Source organism: Amblyomma maculatum, chromosome 1, assembly GCF_055883805.1.
Source record: "Amblyomma maculatum isolate TAMU_Amacu chromosome 1, ASM5588380v1, whole genome shotgun sequence".
NCBI classification, from domain to species: Eukaryota; Metazoa; Arthropoda; class Arachnida; order Ixodida; family Ixodidae; genus Amblyomma; species Amblyomma maculatum.
Window position 1 is genome coordinate 393,511,257 of NC_139344.1, and position 22,937 is coordinate 393,534,193.

At 46.6% G+C, this 22,937-nt stretch overlaps 1 protein-coding gene across 1 annotated transcript in view; it reads left to right on the plus strand.

Annotated features, from left to right (window-relative positions):
* Window positions 1–965: 965 nt before the first annotated feature.
* Window positions 966–22,937, plus strand: part of LOC146208578 (aminopeptidase N-like) — a 36,980-nt gene continuing 15,008 nt past the window's right edge. The window contains exons 1-13 of the mRNA XM_084578907.1: window positions 966–1,059; window positions 3,529–3,754; window positions 7,255–7,597; window positions 8,392–8,588; window positions 11,131–11,286; window positions 15,097–15,199; window positions 15,295–15,415; window positions 17,528–17,682; window positions 18,225–18,338; window positions 20,074–20,208; window positions 20,285–20,350; window positions 20,840–20,905; window positions 22,515–22,666. Coding sequence (XP_084435033.1) covers window positions 966–1,059; window positions 3,529–3,754; window positions 7,255–7,597; window positions 8,392–8,588; window positions 11,131–11,286; window positions 15,097–15,199; window positions 15,295–15,415; window positions 17,528–17,682; window positions 18,225–18,338; window positions 20,074–20,208; window positions 20,285–20,350; window positions 20,840–20,905; window positions 22,515–22,666 — 1,928 coding nt within the window. The remainder of the gene's footprint in view (window positions 1,060–3,528; window positions 3,755–7,254; window positions 7,598–8,391; window positions 8,589–11,130; window positions 11,287–15,096; window positions 15,200–15,294; window positions 15,416–17,527; window positions 17,683–18,224; window positions 18,339–20,073; window positions 20,209–20,284; window positions 20,351–20,839; window positions 20,906–22,514; window positions 22,667–22,937) is intronic.

Below are 22,937 nucleotides of genomic sequence, written 5' to 3' on the forward strand. Positions count from 1 at the left end.
CTATAACGAAGTCATTTAGCGAGTAGAGGGCAGTATTGCTGGTAACGACGCTGACGAAATTGGCCAAGTGTTGTTCTTGATCGTTCCACATCGGCGAGGTGGTCAGAAGAGTGAAAGATAAAATAACCAAAGAGAGCTGCGTTCGAGCGCAACTCATTGTGAGCAGCTTGCTCTACGATTTTTCTCTGGCTATATATATATATATATATATATATATATATATATATATATATATATATATATATATATATATATATATATATATATATATATATATATATATATATATATATATATATATATATATATATATATATATATATATATATATATATATATATATACACTAAGGAAGAGAAGAACACACTTTTTATTCTGACTGGGTGCTGCTAAACTTCTCTTCCTTCGAGTGAGAGGAACGTTTCGTCCAGTGTAAATCCTTCGTTAAGCGACTTCACCGATACTTGTCTGAAGCCGTTACCAACTTGGGGAGCACATTTGAGACAGGAATCGAGCCTACCAAGACATCCCTCTTTCGCAGATTTCACCGATGTCACCGATGATTTCACCGACGTGTGTGTAGCCGTAGGCAAGAGCTGTCAGCTTGGGCAGCACTTTTGAGATGAGACTCGGATCCCGAGTCACACCTATGCCATGCAGGCACGTTAGTACTACTTGGTTAAACACGACTTCGCATCTATGTCGGGCGGTCTTCCACATTGTGGTAGGTTACGAATGTATTTTGCCACCCTTATATGGAATCATACTTTCATATGCGGGAGTCGACACAGTGAAATGAAAGAATACAACGGCGACGACAACATGGAAAAAAAAGTTTAATGTATACAGTTAGGCTATTGATGCCGGTGTAGCTCATCAAAGAGTGCAGAGATCGACGCCCGCTGAGTTGAAGATTCCCACACTGGAGGCTGATGTTTCGTCGCAGTAGTGGTCAGCGTAGGGTAATGAATCACGTGCTTGACCAGGCTTCGCCCGGGTCTCGGTCGGTTTCGGCTTTGGCGGCGGAAGATTCTCGACTGCTCTCGGATCGCTCCTATGGCGAGTCTTCTTCATTTCGACCGGTGATCTCGATGATACGTGACAGCTGCTTAGAGAGGGTATTTAAGCTTATTAACTGCGGCCCGCTTCCTCAACTTAGCCATGAATGATGCGGTGCCTGGGTTGTCAATGATCTACAGAGTTTATGCTTGTTAAATAGAGGCAGCCGGGTTGAACCCCAACAATTTTGCTCTGTGGCTATCCTGGAACCTGATGCATGGCATTTCACACGATGACCATGGAATGCATACGGTTCCGCTAGGAGCATGACTACATATATGTGCTAGTACTGATGCTTGGGCGAGTTGGTATGCCATTTTCTGAAGAACAGCGCGACTTGGACAAGGACGGAGCTTCCGGCCAAATCACACCTGCTGGTCTTATGAACCACGTAGCAACAAGCCATTGCTTCCGTTTGCGTCGTCGCACTCTAAGCTCGTAAAACGCGCCGTGGCTAAGTCGTGCTATACAAATGCCTTAAACAAATCATGCCTTCATTCCGTAAAAGAAAATTTCAACCATCAAACCGATCGCCTTGTGAAGGCAGGATATCCCAAGCAACTGCTCGTGTCCGTTTCTGAATCGATGCTTGCGTGTTTAGGCAAAACCAAAAAGAAGGAAACGGCCGAATCCGCTAAAGAAAAACAAAAGACGACAGTCATTCCCTACATCCACAAATTTTCCCACAGGCTAAAGAAGATAGGCCACCGAGCTAATGTCAGAGTTGTCTTCTCGGCTCCCGAAAAGCTTGGGAAATTGTGCAAGCTTGTTAACGCTGAATCTATACGAGAAAAGTGCACTATATATAAAACATGAGAATCAATTTGTTGCATGCAAAGATGGTGTTATCTACTCCATCCCACTATCTTTCGGCAAGCAGTACGTCTGCCAGACGGGCAGATGCCTTAATGAGCGCCTAAGAGAACACAATAATAATGTTTTCAACTCCGTTAAAGGGCATCTCGGCATCCATTGCAGAGATTGCGAAAGTAACGACTGCCAACCTTATTTCCAAAAAAACAAAAGTGTTAATTAGGCATCGGGACAAGATAACCCGTGAAATTATTGAGGCCGCACAAATCGCATAGTCAAATGACGCCTGTGTCAGCAGCCCGTCCTTGGCGTCGTCAGCAAAGGAGCTTAGATATCTAGCTACAGGGAAGTGACGTGGTGGCATCACACGAGTTTTCAAGTGTTTATTCAATTGTGTATCGCTTCTGTGTTTTCTCTTGTTGTTTGGAGCCTGATATATATATTACCACGTTCCGAGCAATAAACTTCAGTTTCAAGTCAGCGCCTGTCCGTGTTGTCTTCCTCTTGTCCTTGTCCAAGTCGCGCTGTTCTTCAGAAAATACATATATGTGCGCGGACATCCCTGATATGGCTGTAGCTTCACACACGGAGTATCTTAAAAGCTGTAGCCGCTACGTTTTGCTAATTAGTGTGTGCGACCGGGAAACGAAGACGAGAATTCGCATTTGGCCTAACCACGCCGAATCGGCCGTCTTTTTTTCACGCTCTCTACAAGAACAAAGACGTGAACGATGCCGCGTGGGTTCGTGCAAGATATGGCGCGCAGTACGCAGAGGAAGAGGAGAAAGATCAGACTCTCGAGGGCGCTCTTGCCGTAGGCACCCGTCTAATTTTTCCCGGCCGCATAACCTAGGTAAGTCTCCCCCTATGATGCTGACTTGTCTTTAATCCGTGCCATTGAATACTTTGTGCGGTGTTTGCAGAAAGAGGGTTTTGTATATTCTCGTCCGCGACAGAAAGCATTAGCCTAGAGTTCAGCTTCTATCGCTGGCCATACCGTCCGATTTTCGTATATACCATGTGTGCTGGCGTGCGTATATATGTGCAAGTCAATGTACATTCACCAAGGGTGACGTCATCATCTCTATTTTTTTTACTGCAAGAAACTTTGGGACGCTCTTCGACCTTGCCTCTACTCTAGCAATTACCACGCGGCTGGTCGGTGCCTTACTGTTAGCGGCCACACATCGCTATAGGACACCATGGAGTTTGAAATCAGACGAGTATACCATGCTCTGTAATGCGAGAACACAGGGCTAGCTGTTACGTTGTCTCCACATGAGTTGTGCTTCAGCGCCTCATCCTGAACCACCACGCTATGTTGTAGCTGCTAACACAAGGGAGAAATGGGTCACGCTAGACATGAGAGCATCTGCGCCAAAGGCATTAACGCTTCACTTATTGCTATCGGCATTAAACATATAACATCCCTACGTCTCGCCCCAGGTTGGCTCTGTTATACTTCACTCCTCTCTCTAAATGTTGTAGGTTGTCTGCAGTGTCTATTTTAGACTTTTTGTGCTCGTGTCCTTTTTAGCCTCGGAGTGTCGGATCATCGCATAAACCTCCCAACTTTGTCGCCTATCTTGAATGGTCAGCTATGCCAGAAACAAGTAGTTTTTCAGTCTTCAGCCCAGACTGTGGCTCGGCCGCCAGGGGCCGGGTGGTTCGCGCAGATGGCGGACCCTAAGGGTGCCCCGGTGGCTCGTTACGTGCGCGCGGCCTGCGGCCCGGGCCTAGCCGTGGCGGCGCTCGTGGCCACCGTGGTGGCCGCATGGATCCGCTTCGCGCCGGCCGCTGCTGCCGCCGGACGGCAGCTGGAAGCGGATACCGGATTACCCGCCTGGTGGCCCGGAGCTGCAGAATTGGCCGTTGTGCGTAGGTGGGTGGTCTTGTTGTGCACGCTGCAGCAACCCGTGATCAATGGCTGCATGAGACTACAGATGGCTTGAATATCAGTTAGCGTTAACACATTTAACCCCTACGGCTGTATGCGACACGTTGGACGATGCCACGACATCATCGGCATCGTAAGGACTCTCTAGTCACTGTCACTTTCCCGTCACCCGTTTTCTTGCAGCGTCGATCACGCCGGACGCGCGCCATATCTAGATGGATTAACGGCCGTGTATGGCAAACACATATATCTTACGCCCTCATCACCACTCATCTGCGTCCCTGTCTCATATATCCTGTTACCTACGCACCCATGACTGGTATAAACGTACTCGGTCATGACAACGCCGACTGGCATCGGCATATTGAAGCACCCCGTTGTTGCTGAAATGCTCAGGTGATAAGGGCAAGTAACTAACGATTTAGGTGCAGCACAGAGTAGCCAAAGGAGAGCACGAACGGCAGCGCTACCAACTGGTCTGCGTGTGCAGTTCAGGCGGATGATCTCGGTGAACCCGCTTCGGCAATGTGGAGCTATTGCTATACAGACGTCCTGAATGTCAATTGGCATCTGTGCCTCTTTTGTGCAATGCAGAACAATGAAAAAAAAAAAGAGTGGACAGAAATACTGCGACCCTTTTAACCAGGATATATATATAGGGAGTATTGGACGCCTTCGATAACACGTAATTCAAAACGTCGAAGATGAGACGCCCAGGCCTGAAGACTGTTTCGTCGGATGTAGTAGCGCCATGGATTCCTACGGGCAGTTTAATGTGAAATTTCAAAAGGCGGTCTGCCGGTGGGCCCAGGTTTTGAGTCTAATGCTCACAACCCATTGGGTTGATCAACCCATGGATGGGATAAAATTTATAAACGCGTCCCTTCCTGTTGCGGGTGCTTTGAAAGCAAGTAACCTGGGCAGCATGATGCTCTGGAAGTAGCGAAACTTTATTCCCTTTCCTGAGCTAATGTCGCCATGTCACGATCAATGCGGGAAATTCCTAATACTCCGCTGCAGTTATCCTACACGTTACTTTCAAAGGAAGTTCTCATTGTGCGACTTTTTCTTGTCGGATATACGAAAGCAGTGAATGACCTGTGAATCTAAGAAAAGCATGCCGAAATATTTTTTAATTTTACGAATGGTATAGTAATTGAGTAATTCGACAACTTTCCATGATTATGCTGCACTGTTGCCACAAACAGCTAATAATATAATAAAAAAAATTGCCCACGATTACGTTACTTCCTAATGCGGAATTTGAGCTCAGCTTATCAGCTGTTTCACCTTTTCGATAGATTGAGGCAAAGATTGAGAGCAAGACACGTATGTACAATTACAGACAACTTTTTAATTTTTCACTCGTATTCCATCAAGAAACACTCCACTAACAGTTCTTGGCTGTCATGAAAGGAGCTATGTGGTCGGAGAAAAGAAGAGAGCAATTCAGTTATCGGAACGTTGCGGGGAGCAGCGCGTGGGACTATAAGAACGTTGCGCGACGAACAGATAGCAGCGACTAACTGATGCCGCTGACGCCGCTAGCGAGTGAAGCGAGTGAGAACAGGATGCAAGCAACGTGATCATCTGGCAGCGAGCCAGCGTTTCGGTTTCGGAGGAGCCAGCGGCGACGGTGTTCTACGCAGTCACGTTGTCTTGACTCGCTGGCGGCGGCAGTGGCATCAGTCAGTCGCTGCTAGCGCTGCCTCTGGCGACCTCCCCCCCCCCCCCCCCCCCCCCTTTCCTTTTCTCGTGTTCTCCGGTTGCTGCGCGTGCTCCTGCCCCCATCGTTCGCCCCTGAGTGTACCCCCCTCCCCTCTTCCTGCGAGGCTCCGTTTGCCGAAGCGCCGGCTCGAACTAGGGGGATGAAAGGGGGGCGGAGCTGGTTACGGGGCCGACGCGGTCGACCCCAACGCCGTCGACGAAGGCGACGACGCGAAAGCCAGGAACGGGCGCCAAAGAGCTGCGCTCTAAAAGGAGAAACCCGCTGCCTTAGCCGAGTTCGTAGAGCACTGTACTCTGTACCTTGCAACAGTGATGGACTCGGCGCCCACAGGCTGGGCTTTAACTATTATATTTTGTCGATTTTTTCCTATACAAAATATGCCTTATTACCCTGTCTTAGAGCGCAGATCTACGGAGATCCTCCTAGCATTACATGTTGTCGGTGCCATCGTCGGCGCAAAGTAGTAAGCGTAAGTGTCGGTCTGCTAGCCCAGTCAGATAGTAGTAAAGCCCTTCGACCTTCGAGCGGACTTAGATAACGGCAGAGTGAAGCGCCACCACCCGCGGCTTGCAGGAGGCAGAGTGGAGAGACGAAAATCATCGGCCTAGGTATAATGAAGATGGCGAATGAGTGAAATGCAACAGACGGCGTAGTGCTTGAGGGTGTGACGAGAGTCGAGGATGCGCAACCTGAAGGTGGCTGCCACACTGGAAGAACCTGGAGAGGGGCCACCGTGCCGGAACGAGGTTGTGAGCAAGGTTATGACAGAGAGCAGGGCAGCTACAGAACAGGAAAGAAGCAAGCAAAATAGGGAAAGTAGAGGAGAGAAGGGGTGCGGTAATCGGGCTTAGCTGGCTCTGGCCGATGCTCTATATTAACACGACAGCGGTAAGGCTTTCGTTCAGCAGAAAAGCCAGCGTAGGTGTGGTCGACGCTGCATTCGAAAAGTAACGAATACGTCTCTCTCTCTGGCAAGTAGTATTTTGGGTTATTTGAAGGCTTAAAGGGGCATGAACTACTACCCGAGATGGCACATGCTAACTAGGGTTCAAGGACGACAAGGACATGGGCAGGGTAATGACAGGACACGTAATGAGAAGGTAAGACACTCGATAATTGCTAAGGGTAAGAAGCGACTGGAAGGCTAGAGTCGGGGTAAGTGGGTGGGTGCAATTAGGAACAAACATTAAATTAGGAAGTTTGCAGGGATTCTGCGTATACAGCCGCCACAGGGAGGGGTATGATGATGATGATGATGATAAGTGCGCGTACTCGAACCAGGAACCGTATAAGGAGAGCCACAGACGGAAGCCATTAACGAGGTTACCTCTGAAGGCGGAGATCAACTGCCCTCAATTTTTCCGCAGTGAAATATGTTTGCACAGAAGAGAAATGCATCCACGTCGCCCACGCATCACTCGAGACGGGGTCTACGAGGTGCGGCGTCGGAGATGACAGGTCTCATGCTGGCGCCTCCTTTATAATTATCAAGAACTGAGAAAGGAGTGAGTGTCACTTTGAGGACGGTAACGCATCTGAAATAGAGAATAGGGTTAACTGCACACACACATATATACACGTCTTTCTCTAATCCTTTTGCTTAGAATATCGCAGAACCAAAAATTTGAAGGGCTGGCCTCACATTTCGTATTTCCGAGCATTGTTCTCGTCGGCCCATTTTTTTTTTTCTGACAAAGAAAAGCGAGAACGAAATATTTTCCAATATATTCTTAATATATCACCACTGCGCTCGCAGGCCCGGCCCCCTGGCCCACATGTCGGTGCTTCGCGAAGACACATTGGCCTTCCTGCGTGCCCGCCACCGGACATCGGCGCAGATGGTGCGTTACAACAACCGACTACCGCGGGCACTCGTGCCCGAGCACTACGACATCGAGATGCGGCCGCGCTTCGGGGAACCATCCTCCGACGAGACAGAGTTGGCCGGCGGGGACTCGCAGGCTAGCGGGGACGACGACTCCTTCACTGCCACCGTAGCCATACGCGTGCTTTGTGAGCAGAGCACCAACACGGTGGTTATGCACTCCGGCAAGTTCAACTACACCCCTTCCTCGGCGGGTGCCGGCGCAGCCGTGCAGGTGAGGTTGCGTTCAGAGAACGGGGTGAGCTTGAGGCAATGAAGTGGTTGGTCTGTGAGAAAATGGGTCATAGGAGGAACTGAGATCAGAGCATTAGGGTAATCACTTGGTTCGTTAATATGTTAGTACTGATAGTGCTTCAACTTGACTGATATAGGATTTATGGGGCAGCGATAGGATTACTGGGAATGGTGCCATGCCTTTGTATCAGATCTACCCCGCGTAGGTTAGCGCCTGTTGACATTTTTCCCCCAGACTGAAAAATCACATGGCAGAAAGAAAAAAAAAAAAGATACTACCGGTTACCGTAGTCATGTGTCGCCATCACCGTATCGCTGCACTTCGTATTCCGCACCACAGAGCCCGTTGAGCTCACTTTAGTAGGCTCCGCGCCGCAAATATTTAAATGAACTTCAGAAAACATCCTCCACCCTGTAGAAAGTGCCCTTAAATACGCTTTTCACAAGTTTCTCGTATGAGGATAAGACTGGAAGGAAGCGAATCGCTTCGTAGGCTGATGCTTATTGAGACAAAAGAGCGGATGATTGGAGTGCTGCGCGCAGCCGTCCTTCTTTCCTGCCATTTTACTTGCTGTTTCGCATTATGCTGCCTTTCAGTTACTCTCACCTTTTTTAACGCACGTGGGCACCGTCAACTACTTCTTAACTGTGCACTTGCAACCATAATTGCACAGAGCACTTGCTGGAGTAATGACCACAGCTTGTAGAGTCCGGGAAGCCTTTGGTGTAAGCGTGCGATTATTCTGTGGTTTCGTTTTCCGGGCCCCGCCGCAGGTATGGGATGCTTCCAGTCCACTCAACCAGGTGCCAGTTATCGGACTCGACAAAAACGACACTGGTATGCTGGTGCTGACTCTGGCCAACAACCTCGAGGCAGGCAAGAAGTACGTCGTGCAGATTCAGTTCAGCGGACGCCTTGGCGATACCAGGGGCTTCTACAAGTACCATTACACATCGGGAGACCGGAGACAGTGAGCTCGCCTCTTCTTCATATAACGTTTCAAGAAAGTGTTGGCTCCCATTACGCGGAGACGAGGATGTGTTCCACTAATCTTTCTTTGCTTACCGCCATTTTCACTGCCGAGGATTGGTCATAGGTCGGTAATATTTGCATAAACCAGCAAGACTAACTACTTGTGTCTACTATTGTTTATTTGGCGACGGGTTGCTGACAAAGCAGTTAAAATATTCTTAACTGGCACATAACCCAGAGCTGTCATTGACCACGCACTGTATCGATCCTTCTGTAGTAACAACTGAAGTTTCAGTCTTTCAGACTAGGCGAGGGACCTGTGCTCGCAGAAACGGGCAAAAATGGAGCAGCTGACTTTTTTAGCTCCTCAATGTCGTTATTTATTTCCAACAATGGGCAATTTTGAATGCCTCTAGAGTCCCCACCCGGGTTAAACACGACAAAGCGCGAGTCGAGTAGGCATCACTTCACCTGCTTGCTAGTGGCAGCGGAAGTAGCGCTTGACATTGGCACTGTCTTCGTTGGCATATATGGTCGGTGTGCCAGCTGCGTGCCTTGTGGGGCGCGGTTTGTGCCCTTGCTCCACAATCGTTGCTACACGTCTTGCTGCAACCTCTTCTAGCAAAACTTCATGACAAGTCAAAGAAACTCTGTCGGTGTATTCCACGGATGATCAGCTCGTCAACGATACTCTTTGTCCTCTATTTCCTGGCCTTCTTTTATCTAACACGTCGAAGTCTAGACGTGCCTAAATTTAAAAGCAAGAAAGAAAAAAAGCTCACCAACCTGCCATCAAATATATTTCGATATTCCTACGAATGTACCGGCCAATTGATATCACTAACAGAAGTGAGTAAGACACATCAGAGTAGCAGCAATATAGTGTATGCAGTTTTGGCGCTAAATCAAAGGATGTCGACAGAAACGAAAGTTCACGAAGACTCTAGCACGTGAGAAAGACAGGACACAGCACACAGGCGGTACAAACTATCAGTCCAATATTGGCATTTTACTGGCAACGTACTGGCAACGCACTGGCTCTAAGTTTTAAAAGACATTGCCAACACAGCGCCAATATTGGCCAAAAGGTTTGTGGTGCCGGTGCTAAATTGTAACGAAATTGAAAGCAAAAATGCATATACGCACTGAAGCGCGTTCAATGAAAAAAACAAACAAAACAAACAAACTCAACGCATGAATGAGCCATTTGCATCAAGTAATGTCATTTTCTTATCCGAGAAATTGACTGGTGGTGAACTAACGCACTCGGTTCCGTTCTTTTGTCAATCATACGGGCTCCTGTTATGTCATGCATGTAACGGTCCTAACAACATGCTTCAACTGTGCACTTGCTGAACAATGGTTTGTTAGGACAGTCGTGGCAGCGCTCCGACTGGCGACCGTTTCCTGGGCTGTGCCGAAATACGCTTCGGCCCTATGTACGTATACGCGACCCCTAAGCCACTGGGATAGGGTGTACTATTCCTTCTGTACACCCCACAAACTTATTTCGATGCCAATTTTCGCATTCTTTTGCGCTGCTTGGAAATGGCTTCGTCATCGTACACAATTTCGATAAATTGTCCGGGGGTGTGAAAATCAACCACACATTTTCTCTGCTGGCAACTCTCTTGAGCCTGTGTGAAATGCCTACATGTGCAGAATCACCGCCGTCATTTTTTTCGTAACGCCTTTTACGACACTTCCGCAAACGATCTGTCCCGGAAACAAGCACATCGCTAGGGCAACCACCTGTACAAACACGACAGGCTTACGTAGTGAGGCTGATGGGCGTTAAGAGGGGACAAAACTTTTTCGTGCTGTTGGGTAATCACGTGTTCACTATTGCACTTTTGACAAGCTTCGTATGAGAGTGGTTTGTTAACCTAGGGGCGGTAATACCAACTCACGGGGGTTTGATAAATAACCATCGCGAAAGACTAAGACGAAATGCTAGTCTTTAGCGCTGGTTATTTATCATGTCACCGTACCAACTTGCCCATATGTCTCTTCTATCAAGGAGGTTGCTGAAAAAGTAATATTAAATATATGAACTGCGACCTGTTATCAGCCGGCATCTTGCGAGGGAACTCAAGCGGATTGACACACTGTTTACAAACGCATAAAAGGAAGTTTCGGTTCAACATAATCTGGGTTATTGTCAATAAATATTAAAAATTTGTCAAAGCGCCTGAAAACATCTAAAACTTAGTAATCTAGCTTGTAGCTGGGTGGCTACCATCGTGCGCCAAGAATAGATGCTAAAAACCGGGGAATGGATCTCGTGGGCTCTAGCGGAGGGTCAAAGGTCAACATTCCCATTCTGTGTTCGTTGGCATGTCCTTTTTTCGCAATTGTATCTTTGTCTGAATTCAGAACGTGTTGAAAACAGCCAACGTTAGTCGTACAGCTAAGGCAGATTACACAAGTTCAGAATCTACCCACATCTTGTGTCTGTGGTTCGTCCCACGTTGTTTTTTTTTTTTTGCTGCTAAATAAAGGTAACCAATTAGTTACCAAGCCCTTTTACGTCATCACAGGCACCTGTTGGTGACTTTCTTCGAGCCGACATTCGCCAGGGAGGCGTTTCCGTGCTTCGACGAACCAGACATGAAGGCCACGTTCAGTGTGGTAGTGGTTCGGCCTGGGCCGTATCATTCCATCTCGACTATGCCACTGGTGCGATCGGAGGATAGGTGAGGACCGTTACCAACGTTTACAATGAATGGGTGGAGCACCAAGAAATAGAGTGAATCGCAATGAATAGCGCCACTCGTGTTTTCGTCGGGTACGTGCCCGAACATTCCTCCTAGCATTACCCGTTGTAGATCAGAGGAAATGAAAAAAAAAAAAGAAAAAAACGCTATGTGTAAACCGACCAGTAATCGAAAGTATCAGGTGAAAAAAACAACAACGAATTTTCCAGAACTACACCCGCTTGCACTAACTGACGAATGTTTCCCGCCTCAAAACAGGGAATCCTTTTCACCAGCTGTGGACCCTGAATAATAGAAGAGGATATGATCTGTCTTTAAAATGCCTTGCTTCTGGCAGTGGTACTGGACACGTAGCATAGCGCCTTTGGTTCATTTCCGATCGCTTGCGTGACGTGGCGCGTACCCATTAAAGGGACGCTTAAAAGCAGGTTCCTAATCTGAGCGCAATGTCTCTAGGACGAAAAAAAAACAAAAAAAAACAAACAACAGCCGCAGTTGACAGCCTGTCTGAAGATCTTGGCCTGTCATCAGAAATGGAAATAAAGCAACTGATACCACGCGACATTACAGCTACAGTAAAGCTCCGCTAGCTGGCTCAAGTAATAAGCAGCCCAATAGCTTTCCAAAACGCATACGGTGCAATTCTCGTGAGGGTTGATCTATTGGTATCAGTCTTGTGACTTTTTAGTGACTATTATTTGATTTCAAATCGAAGCATCTGTAATGCAGGTTTATTGACACTGCAGAGGGCTAGACACTCGACGGTTTTCACTGGCAGACAGCGGCGGACGTTCCCCGCAGAGGAAGCTAGCAGTGCGCGATGGTATTCCCGCTGCCGCATAGGCGCACCGTCGTTGTTATAAGATAGAAATCATCCTGTCTGCTCAAAGCCTGGTACCCATAAAGGGTCAGGATAGGGCTTCAGACGGCTGACAGGAACTGTTTCACGGTCACGATGACGGAGGTCAGACGAGAGAGAGAGAAAACTTTTAATGAGCATATAATCAGTAAATATTCGCAGGAGCTGGGTGGTCGGTGCCCCTAGTCCAGGGCTCCGCTGGCAGCAGCTGACTTGCGGACTAGCTGGATAATCCAGGCTTGCTGGTCCAAGTTGTCGCTGGTCAGGGCCGCCTCCCACTGCTCGTGTGTCGGGCATGGCACTATTAACGTTGGGTCAGGTTTGTCCTGGCATTCCCAAGAGATGTGAAAGAGTGTGGGGCTTGCACCGCACCAAGGACAGTAACTCGTGTATTTTGTTGGGCTTATCTTATTTAAAATTTGAAGATTAGGGAATGTGTTTGTTTGTATTTTTCTCCAGTCTATAGCGTCCGAGGAAGGAAGGTGTTTGTGTGGTGGTGAGAAAATTCTTCTTTCTAACCGTAGGTGTTCCAGCCTGTCGCCGTAGGGTCCTAGGAGAGGGGTGAGGTAGGGATGGGGATCCGCCCGGTTTGTAAGAGCTCGGGCTAGATCATTCGCTACCTCATTTCCTTCTAGGCCTTCGTGTCCAGGTGTCCATGTAATTGTGTGCGTCTGGGAGATGGAACGTAATATTGCACACGCTCTTTTGTGAGGTTTTCCGGCCAGGTAGTCCCTGCAGGCTGGTTGGGAGTCCGTCACTACGTGTGATGACTTATTTTGGTTGTCTTGTGTTTTTATGGTGATGGCTATTGCCAGTGATTCCGCTTCCGCAGGATCCTTGGCATAGATCGAAGCCTGAATAATTGGCCTCTTCTTGTGGTCAACTGCAGCTATTGTGAACTTGCCAGGTTCGCCGTAAGCCCCTATGTCCACGTAGACAACTTCCGCGTCTTTAGACAATTGTTTTTCCAATGATTTGACTCTGGCTTTCCTTCGACCCTTCTGTAACTCATGGTGCATGTGCCTGGGTATCGGGTTCACATAGATGTTGTTTCTTGTGGATGTCGGAATTTGTGATTTGATCTCAGAAGTTCTTAGTGCCTGCCATAGCCCTAGTTTTGACAGGATTTCCCTACCCGCCTGCGTTGTTGTTAGGCGTTGTTTCTGACTCTCTAGAACCGCCTCCTTGAGCTCCTCGAAGTTGTTGTGCACTCCGAGTGCCCAAAGACGTTCCGTTGATGTTGTTGGCGGGAGGTTTAGGGCCGTTTTATAGGCTCCTCTTATGATAGTGTCAATGGCCCTTTTATCAGTGAATCTAATTTCGTGATATGGGAGCCCGTAGGTAATTCTGCTAACGACTAGGGTCTGTACAAGGCGTAGGGTGTCCTTCTCCCTCATCCCTTTCCGGTGGCAGGTCACCCTTCTAATCATTCTGGAAATTTGGTTGACTGTGGTTTTGAGTGTTTTGATTGTATAATCCACTTGTATAATCGACCGCATTGTTCGCCTCCATGGAGGAAGGAAAGAACTTAGGAGAGGCCCTGACGTCATTTGTTTGAAGCCGTCGCGACCGGATGCTGCAACGTCTCTCCTCCTCTTTTACCCTCCGCATTCTCTTTATCCGCGACGCTCACGTACCTAGGGCCCTTAGCAACGCTGTTGCTAGTGGCCCGAGTTTTCATAGTAACAGAGTCGCCGTTGCTAATGGCCCGACTTGGCTAACCCTAAATTTTGACGTCACTTCCCCCACACTTTCTCCAGTGCATTGGGAATGGCAAGGGCCTCTCCTAAGTTGTTTCCTTCCTCCATGTTCGCCGCGCATGTTCGTCGAACAGCACAAGGGACATGATACTCAGTGAGGAATTTTAAAAACAACAATGAGTTCCAGAAACAATAGACAGCTAATAAGTGAGCCGGAAGGATACGTGATAAGAGGTGCAGCGAGATCACGGTACTCTTTCTGTCGGTTCTGATCATCACACATAGGAAACAGGCGAGATGGCGGCGCTCCTCAGCATACGCCGTAATCTCGGAGGCATGCGCGTAGGCTGATGCATCGGTATGGTAAGGACGAATTATGTAAAGCAGGCTTGAAAGTTCGCAGATAAACACACAAAACCGACAGGGACAATCCGGTTTAACCCGTTGTTCTAAGATGGCAGGCCGTGGTCGCCCGGTGAACAATGCGCCATTGTTCGAAGAGCGCTTGGACAAAGTTTGATAAAAACAACCGCGGCCGCTCAGAAGCTCTCGAGGGGAGCTGTGGCGGAGAACGAGCGGTCGGATGATGAATAAAACCCCTTGTTGACACTGGAAGAGCCTCCGTTTCGGCTTAGCGCGTCAGATGGTCGATTGCTACATCAATCCAGCACTGGCTTGAAGTAGATGACAAGCGCCAGTAAAGGTCGATGCCCACGCGATCAAACGCACGGGCAGAAGGATAGAAAGACTGCAACGAACCATAGAGATGCATCGGAGGGGTTTGCGGCGCTGGCAGTGAAGGCATGAGTTGATGTACTTGTATAAAAAGCTGTACATTTCGTGCCAGTAATACCGGTTGCAAATCAAGTGTAGGCTCGCAAAATGCCTTCATGATTAATTAGCCTGCAGGTAGGCGAAGGAAGCGGTGAATTCAGCGCGTAAATGGCGGGGAATGAGAAGAAGCCATTTGCGGCTTCCGGGCATGTGGTCGCGATGTAATGTAATGTAAATGGTTGTATAGTCGTTTGGGCTTAAGTGCGTTGGTACAATCATTAGAAAGCCATCGCTTCCTCTGAGACTCAGTGAACTAGTTATCGGATGCAATTAATAGCCCCACAGATTAATATTATTTTCGAGAACAATATCGCGCAGTTCTACGATACTCATTTTTGGCTTAGAGTGCGCTCTGAATTTTCGAGTGTGACTGCACTGGTTCCTTTGTTGTTTCAGGTCGGGCGGAAGCGTTGCTGACCACTTCATGACGAGCGTCAAGATGTCGACTTACACGCTTGCCTTCATGATCAGCAACTACACCTCCACTAAGAACGGCAAGGCAAGACGAAGCCATATGCATATGCTAGTGTTCTCTTTTTTTTTGCATAGGCTGCGTTTGGTGAAGGGATGAAACCACATCGTTGGCGCTCGCAGGTCGCTATTTGGACTCGGCCCGAGGACGCAGACCAGGCCAGCTACGCGGCAGAGATTACGCCCCTCATGATCGATTACTACGAGCGCCTGCTGGACATGCCTTATGTCCTTCCCAAAATTGGCAAGCCTCTTTCTGGCGCTCCAGTGGCAGCGCGAAACGAAACGCAAAGTGTGCCATAAAAAAACATTGCCTTAAAGGGACAGAACATTGCACTCTCCCCAGATTGGTTTTTATGCGCACAAAAAGACGACACAAAAAGACTAGGGGGACTTGTCTTTTTGTGTCGTCTTTTTGTGCGCATAAAAACCAATCTGAGTATGAACCAACTAGCCCCACAACGCATATTATTGCACTCTATGTTCTCAAAATTTTTTGGGTGAAATGTAAGGCTTCCTGTCTGGAGTGGTCAATTCCATGACGGCTTTTTCAGAAACGCAGTAGAAAAATTTTACAGATCAGTGTGCCTGTTTTTGCAGGAAGCCATGAGTAGGGACTGGGATGGTGATTGCGTGTCAACAAAGTGATGCACCAAAAAATAATGCAATTTCACTCTCCAGACGCTAATTAGACTTTGTTTAGTACACTTTAGCATCAACTTTAGTTTCTACACCCAAGATTGCTACGGCACTGTAACGCAAGCATCATCGACGGAAATATTCAAAACACTGTGGCGCCTTCTAGTGACAAATGCTAAAAGCACATCATAGCCGATGCGAAAGGAGGCGTTTTCTTGCTGCCGGGCATGGCGGAGAGAGTGAAAAGTACAATAAAACAAAGCGATCGAGCGCTCTTCAAAGTATAGAGAACACTGGTGCTTACGAAACAAGTGACATTTTCTCACCATGTGGTCACGTGGGTTACTGCAGTGAACATTTAATTAGGCAATAACGCGCTAAAAGGCATGGACTAAGATTGTAAGGAAAAAGAATATCCAAGACAAATATTTCAACGTTGATTGAAAGTGAAGCGCCTATCTTTGCGTATACTTTTATAAGCGTAAACGTATGCGCGCTTAAGTATGCTTTCGTAAACGTACAACTGCACAAACTGTCAACTTGTTGAGTTGACATTGTTGTTCAATGTGCCTAGAATATATTCTAGGCACTATAGCCATAGTCACCGCTACATCCAAAATATTCAAAACACTGTGGCGCCTTCTAGTGACAAATGCTAAAAGCACATCATAGCCGATGCGAAAGGAGGCGTTTTCTTGCTGCCGGGCATGGCGGAGAGAGTGAAAAGTACAATAAAACAAAGCGATCGAGCGCTCTTCAAAGTATAGAGAACACTGGTGCTTACGAAACAAGTGACATTTTCTCACCATGTGGTCACGTGGGTTACTGCAGTGAACATTACAGCGTTTCGCCGCAAGAGGCGACACCAATCGTTTTCATGCGACTTTCAGTACCAAATTAAAATTTTAAAGGTTTATTTCTTGGATATTGTAGCACTGGATCTATACCACACGAGGCAAGATCTTTTCATTTCAACCATAATCCTATTACATATTTTGGTCAGTTTTCTGTCCCTTTAAGACGCATGGATGCGCTCCTATGAAGAGGCCCTGTACACCTTTTATCAGCTGGAGAGAACAATCGGTAGACGAGCCTGTATACGAGACAGCGGCCCGAGAAATGCGAGCCCCAGAGAAGAATAAATGAAAACGCAATTAACGCACGCCAGTGTTATCGTGACTAGGGCTTTTCATTCAATAAACTTTTAAAAATGCCTCTTATGGGATCTCATCAGCCAGTTAGCTCTTAGAAGCGAGTCAAAAGCAGCATTCTGTTTTTAATTAGGCAATAACGCGCTAAAAGGCATGGACTAAGATTGTAAGGAAAAAGAATATCCAAGACAAATATTTCAACGTTGATTGAAAGTGAAGCGCCTATCTTTGCGTATACTTTTATAAGCGTAAACGTATGCGCGCTTAAGTATGCTTTCGTAAACGTACAACTGCACAAACTGTCAACTTGTTGAGTTGACATTGTTGTTCAATGTGCGCCTATGCTCAGGTACCCATGGTGCTGCGTATACACACCTTTTACTTAGGACGTCTTAAAGATTCTACAAGATTTGTGCTTCATACTTTTCTTATCCTTTTTCGCTATGCTTGGTACCACCGAACAATATCTACCCCCCATCCTGTATTCTTCACAAGGAGAACAAGGCTTAACGTTTTGTAGAGCTTCAGTTTACCTGTATACTACCCCTCCGGCATTACACTTGCAGACCTGGTCGCGCTTCCATCATTTCTGGTGGACGCCATGGAGAACTGGGGCTTACTCACCTTCCACAAGGGCAGTCTGCTTTTCAGCGAGGCCAAGGATGCCCCCACGCGCAAGGTGGCCATCGCAACGGTCATCTCCCACGAGCTGGCTCATCAGGTGAGCACGTGACCGGCGCTTTCATGAATGGTTCGAGCACTGGTTGACTGAGAACTCCAGGTGGGGTGGAGAAATAGTGCGAGTCAAAACTAGCTAGCGTGAAATTCACAGGCAAGCATAGTTTCTAACAAAGAGTTATGGTTTCCTGCATCCTCTTATTGACTCCAGTTTGCAACCATGCACCTGCAGCTGCGCTTCGTAACGGTGTTGATAACGTTACGCTTAAGGGCCTACGTTTTTATGTCTATGTTTTCTCACGTGCATGAGGCCACTGATCGAACGCTTGTGACGTCAGTACCAGGAAATGCGCTATTGTGTTGTTTTACAGGTGAACGTATAAGACATTGTGCGAGATAATTTGACCTTTCTGACAGCGCCCCCCAGAGCGTGGGGTCTTTGTCTTCGGGCCGTCTTTACCTGGCAGTCATGATCCATAAAATATCTTGCACATTAGTGATCACGCTGATCGAGATGGTTAAGAGGCTCATTTTTGTAGCGTGGCACTGAAGCGTTCCCTTAAGACTGGCTTCAATGTATCGCAGTGGTTTGGCAACTTGGTGACCATGCGCTGGTGGAACGACGTGTGGCTCAACGAAGGCTTCGCCTCGTACATGCAGTACCTGGGCGTAGACGCAGTTCATCCGGAGTGGAATATCGTGAGTGCAGGTGGCGTGGTCGTCGCATCCACAGCGTTCTCTCTTTTCGCCTATAGGCCAAACTAAGCATGTCTTCTTAATTTCTACATATCAGGTGTTTTTCTTAAGTTAGCATATAGGCCAAGCTAAGCATGTCTTCTTAATTTCTACATACCGGGTGTTTTTCTTAAGTTAAACGTTTTCAGGCAAATGTAACTGGCTTTAGGTTTTAGCCCTGGGGTTATATTGGGGGCTACGGTGCACACTAAGTAAGAGGTAAACTTCATCAATTAGTTCGGTAATTAACTACATACGTTAATTATTTTTCTGAAAATTTTAGTTTAGTGTGTTGTGTTTGCCGAATTGTAGCTCGTCCTATGAATAGTATAGCCTTCAAAACTAATTTTCTTTACAAAATTGTGCTTGTTACAATGTCCGAAAATATCACCCTACCCTTGTTCAGTGCTCTTTCATACCTCGATAGGCAGTTTCGCACTGTAGCACAGAACCTGTGACGTAGATCTTTGCGCCCAGCGAGGTCGTCACTATACTGGCATCACCTAATTGCCAGACGGGCGCATGACGGTTCGCTTTCACTTTAGGTTCGACCATCGCCTCGCTCAGTCATTGCGCTTGGAGTCCGCACTCAATGCGCCAATTGGCCGAGCGATCTACGGCCGGACGCTCGCTCCGCTGGCGCTCTCTCATTCGATGTAACCGTCTATCAAGGTGACATTTCTGTTCCTTGTATACCGCACGGTACAGTTTTCTTCTAAGAAAATCTTTTTTCGCGGCTATACCACTTGGAAGACGAGCTACAATTTTGCAAATACAACATATCCCTCAAATGAAAATGAAAATGTTAAGGTAATTTGTCAATTCGCTAACTAATTGAAGCCTTCTGAATCTTACCTGGAGTATGCCGTAGCTTTAATCTGCAAGCAAAAAGTTTAAATATCGCATTACGCCGGACACGCACTACAGGACACTGTTATCCAGCACGCATTGCGACCCTGAATATATGTTAAAAAAAAATTAAACACGCTGTAGCAATTGGCTAGCTTAAATGCGATATGTCACAGTTTAAGTTCGTTTTATTAACGGGTGAGGATTGCGTTTGAAGAGCGAACCACCATTTTGAAAGTGCGGTTTTAGTTGCCCGTTCTTAGACCACCATGTGAGAACAAAATTTTATTGCGTATTTTGCTGCGTTGCATCGCAGTATTGTGGGCACATTTCCAAAACGTGTGGTTTGGGTTAATATATTTCTATTAAAAATGGAAACGTTGTGCCCTATACCTTAGACAGATTGCCAAAACATATTATTGCCATACTGACACTCTAAAACACTAATATGAGGTCGAGATTATTGTTCCACAAGCTGCTGTAAACATCAGGCCTTTTTTACGTTGGATTCAGTTCTAAATACCATTCAGGGGGAAAAAAAAAGTGGTGTGTAAAAAAAAGTTGTATTAGCCGCGTTTCACTTTAGTGCAGGCTATATTGAAAGCTGCGCTTGATTTTGTTAGCAGACTCTTCGTAATTGAGCTTTTGCTTTAAATTGCGCAGCTGATTAATTAAGCGAAATGGTTGTGTTCTAAAGCAATGCACACCAACGACACGAATAAACATCGGTTAAAAAATGATTGTCCCCTCCAATGAGAAAAGTCGACCACCATTCAACGTCGTCATGCAAGCGTGGCGAAATAATGGCTTTCACAAATTGCTCCGCTCTGCGACCCCGGCCCTCTCGCAGCTCAACCAGTTCACGGTGACGGACATGATGCCAATTATGAAGGCCGAGTACAATACCGAGAGCCATCCGCTGTCGGTTGACGGAAACTTCTCCACCGAGCTGGACAGCCTCTTTGATAGGATTGTCTACAACAAGGCAAGTTTTGCATCACACAAACACTTTGGGGGTTTCTCCGTTCAGAAGTTAAACTCCCGTTTTATTCATCCCGCAGGGTCCCTCCATAGTGCGAATGATGTCCTACTTCCTGTCGCCTCCCGTGTTTATGAAAGGCATCAGGGTACGTTGGAATGGTCTGCGCCATTTAAGGAGTGTCATGTCTTGCCGTAGGCCTTTGGAAAAAGAAAGTTCAGCAATTTCTTATGGCTTTGTCATGGTCTGATGTGTGTTATGTGGATACCTAATGCTGCTAGCGTCAAACCAACAGAGCCACGAACAGGGAAAGCAGAACTAGAGACTGAATACGTACTACTTGTCTTGTTTGAGTTTCGTCTAACGCCGAGAGTGCACTTACACGAATGTCACTGAGTTAACCTGGATTTTTGGACTGTTTACTGCCCTTCTTTGTCTTCAGCGATCTGCCCTAATAGCACGTATATTTGTTTAAAAATGACCAGAAATCACTATTTACATATAAGTCATTCGTATTAAGGGGTTTGAAAACGTACTGATAAGGGCAGGAACATATATTTCACTGAACGATACCTATCGAAGAAGTGATGGCCACTACGACGCAGTTCTTATTCTTTTGGTGTCGTTTCCTTTTCAGTCTTACCTCAAGAAATATAGTTTCGGCAACGCAGTGCAGGACAACCTCTTCGAAGAGCTTACGAAGGTAAGTCTGTCCCCGCGAGGAAAACAAGTAAGCAAGCTGTTTTTGTAACGTACCTAGTCTCCTCCACGTATTCAACACTTGCCAGGTACCGTATTTACTCGCGTAAGGGAAGCTTTTGCATTATGAAAGCATCCCTTGATTTGTCTAGCAAAATGTTTTTTCTTTTTTATCTTGTAATGAACGCTCGCTTTCTTGGCGCACACTGTTCTGCTGATAACGACAACGAATGCTATCTGGTGCCATTTATTGAACTCCGAAACAATTGCGCAATAATATAATATAATATAATATAATATAATATAATATAATATAATATAATATAATATAATAATACTGATACTACTACTACTACTACTATTAATAATAATAATAATAATAATAATAATAATAATAATAATAATAATAATAATAATAATAATAATAATAATAATAATAATAATAATAATAATAATAATAATAAGAAGAAGAAGAAGAAGAAGAAGAAGAAGAACAACCACAACAACAACAAGAAGAGCAGTATAACGTAATAATTGCGCAATAACAGGAAGCCGCATCTGCCTAATGTCAAGCCGATTACGCCTCACCCAATGGACGAACCGGCAAAACAACGTTCTGCGAGGAATCCGAGAACCAATAAAAGCCACGCTTGCTCGTACAAGAAGGCTCCTCATTCCACTCTGCTGTAATAAGAACTTTCGACTTTACGCGCACCGCCGTGTGTTACGCTAAAGTTAACTACACTTCTGTTTTCTCTTTGCCAGAATCATGGCCCGGTACACGAGTTATACTGGCGGGGTTAACATGAAATATATGTTGGCTAAGCACCGATCATTGAAATTGTGCTGAAGAGCGTGTTTTGTTTCATTAGAGAAGAGGTCGTACCGGCCGGGCGAATTATTTTTCACTAGTCTGCTGCTTGTAGCATCTTTCCAGTTTCAAAATGCTTGAATATTGTATCACGTGTAGTTAAGGCGCACTCAAATTCGTAGATATTATATTGGCAAAGAAAAGGTGCTCATTATGTCAGTAGACTTGGCAATATATCATGCACGTCTGTGGGGAAGCACCTTCTTCATTAAACTGCACCCCTAGCCATGTACAGTCTTTGTCAAAAGTATACGACCCAAGAGGTTCGCTTCTAAGCACTTTAACGCGGCTGCTGGCAGCAATACTGGAATATGAATGTAAGCTAGAGGAGGAGGAGGAGGAAACAACTTTATTTAACGCATTACATTAAGCGTTAAGAATGTCCCGGGCCAGGGTCACCAAGGGCAACTGATCTTGCAGCTGGTCAGAGGCTAACCAAACCCGCCACGTTGGGGGAGGAGGGTGTGGAAAGTGAGGAGATTGGAGGGCGACAGGGCATGAAAAGATGCAGAGGAGAATGAGGGCGAGCCTTGTCATCTACGAGATTTCGAACGCGAGAGTTGCTTTACGAGCCTCGTTACAGGGCTAAGAACAAAAATCATGGGCCGTATACTTTTGATAAAGACTGTACATCTTCGCTGACGCAGTATTCGTTCGTAGTTTTTCTTCTTTCCCGAACTAAAAGCTGATCACAAAATTAATGGGCCTGTTAGCGAAACAAAATATATCCTATACGGCGCAGGCGCAGCCCGAGAGTAGGCACCGGGTGAATGTCAAGGAGGTGATGGACACGTGGACAAGGCAGCCGGGCTACCCGGTGCTGGATGTCATGAGGGACTACAAGCTGCGCACGGCGACCATAACGCAGCGCCACCACTGCGTCAGGCCCGACCAGTGAGAAGAAGCTTCGGAAACGCTTCTTTCCGCTCTCTTTTTAGTTAACGGATTGAACACCAATTTCTTTCTGCCAGCGTTGCTTCTGGAATCACCAGTAGCTGTAGTTATTAGCGAGTCAAGAACGCGGTTGGTCTAGCAGCGGACAGTTGTATCGCTGAATATCCGTATTTCAACTGAAGGACGGCTAATTTGCCCATCTTACCAAAAATGAAGCAAATCAAGCAAAGAAGTCCAGAGGAGGGAGCAAGGTTTAGGGGGAAAAGAAAAC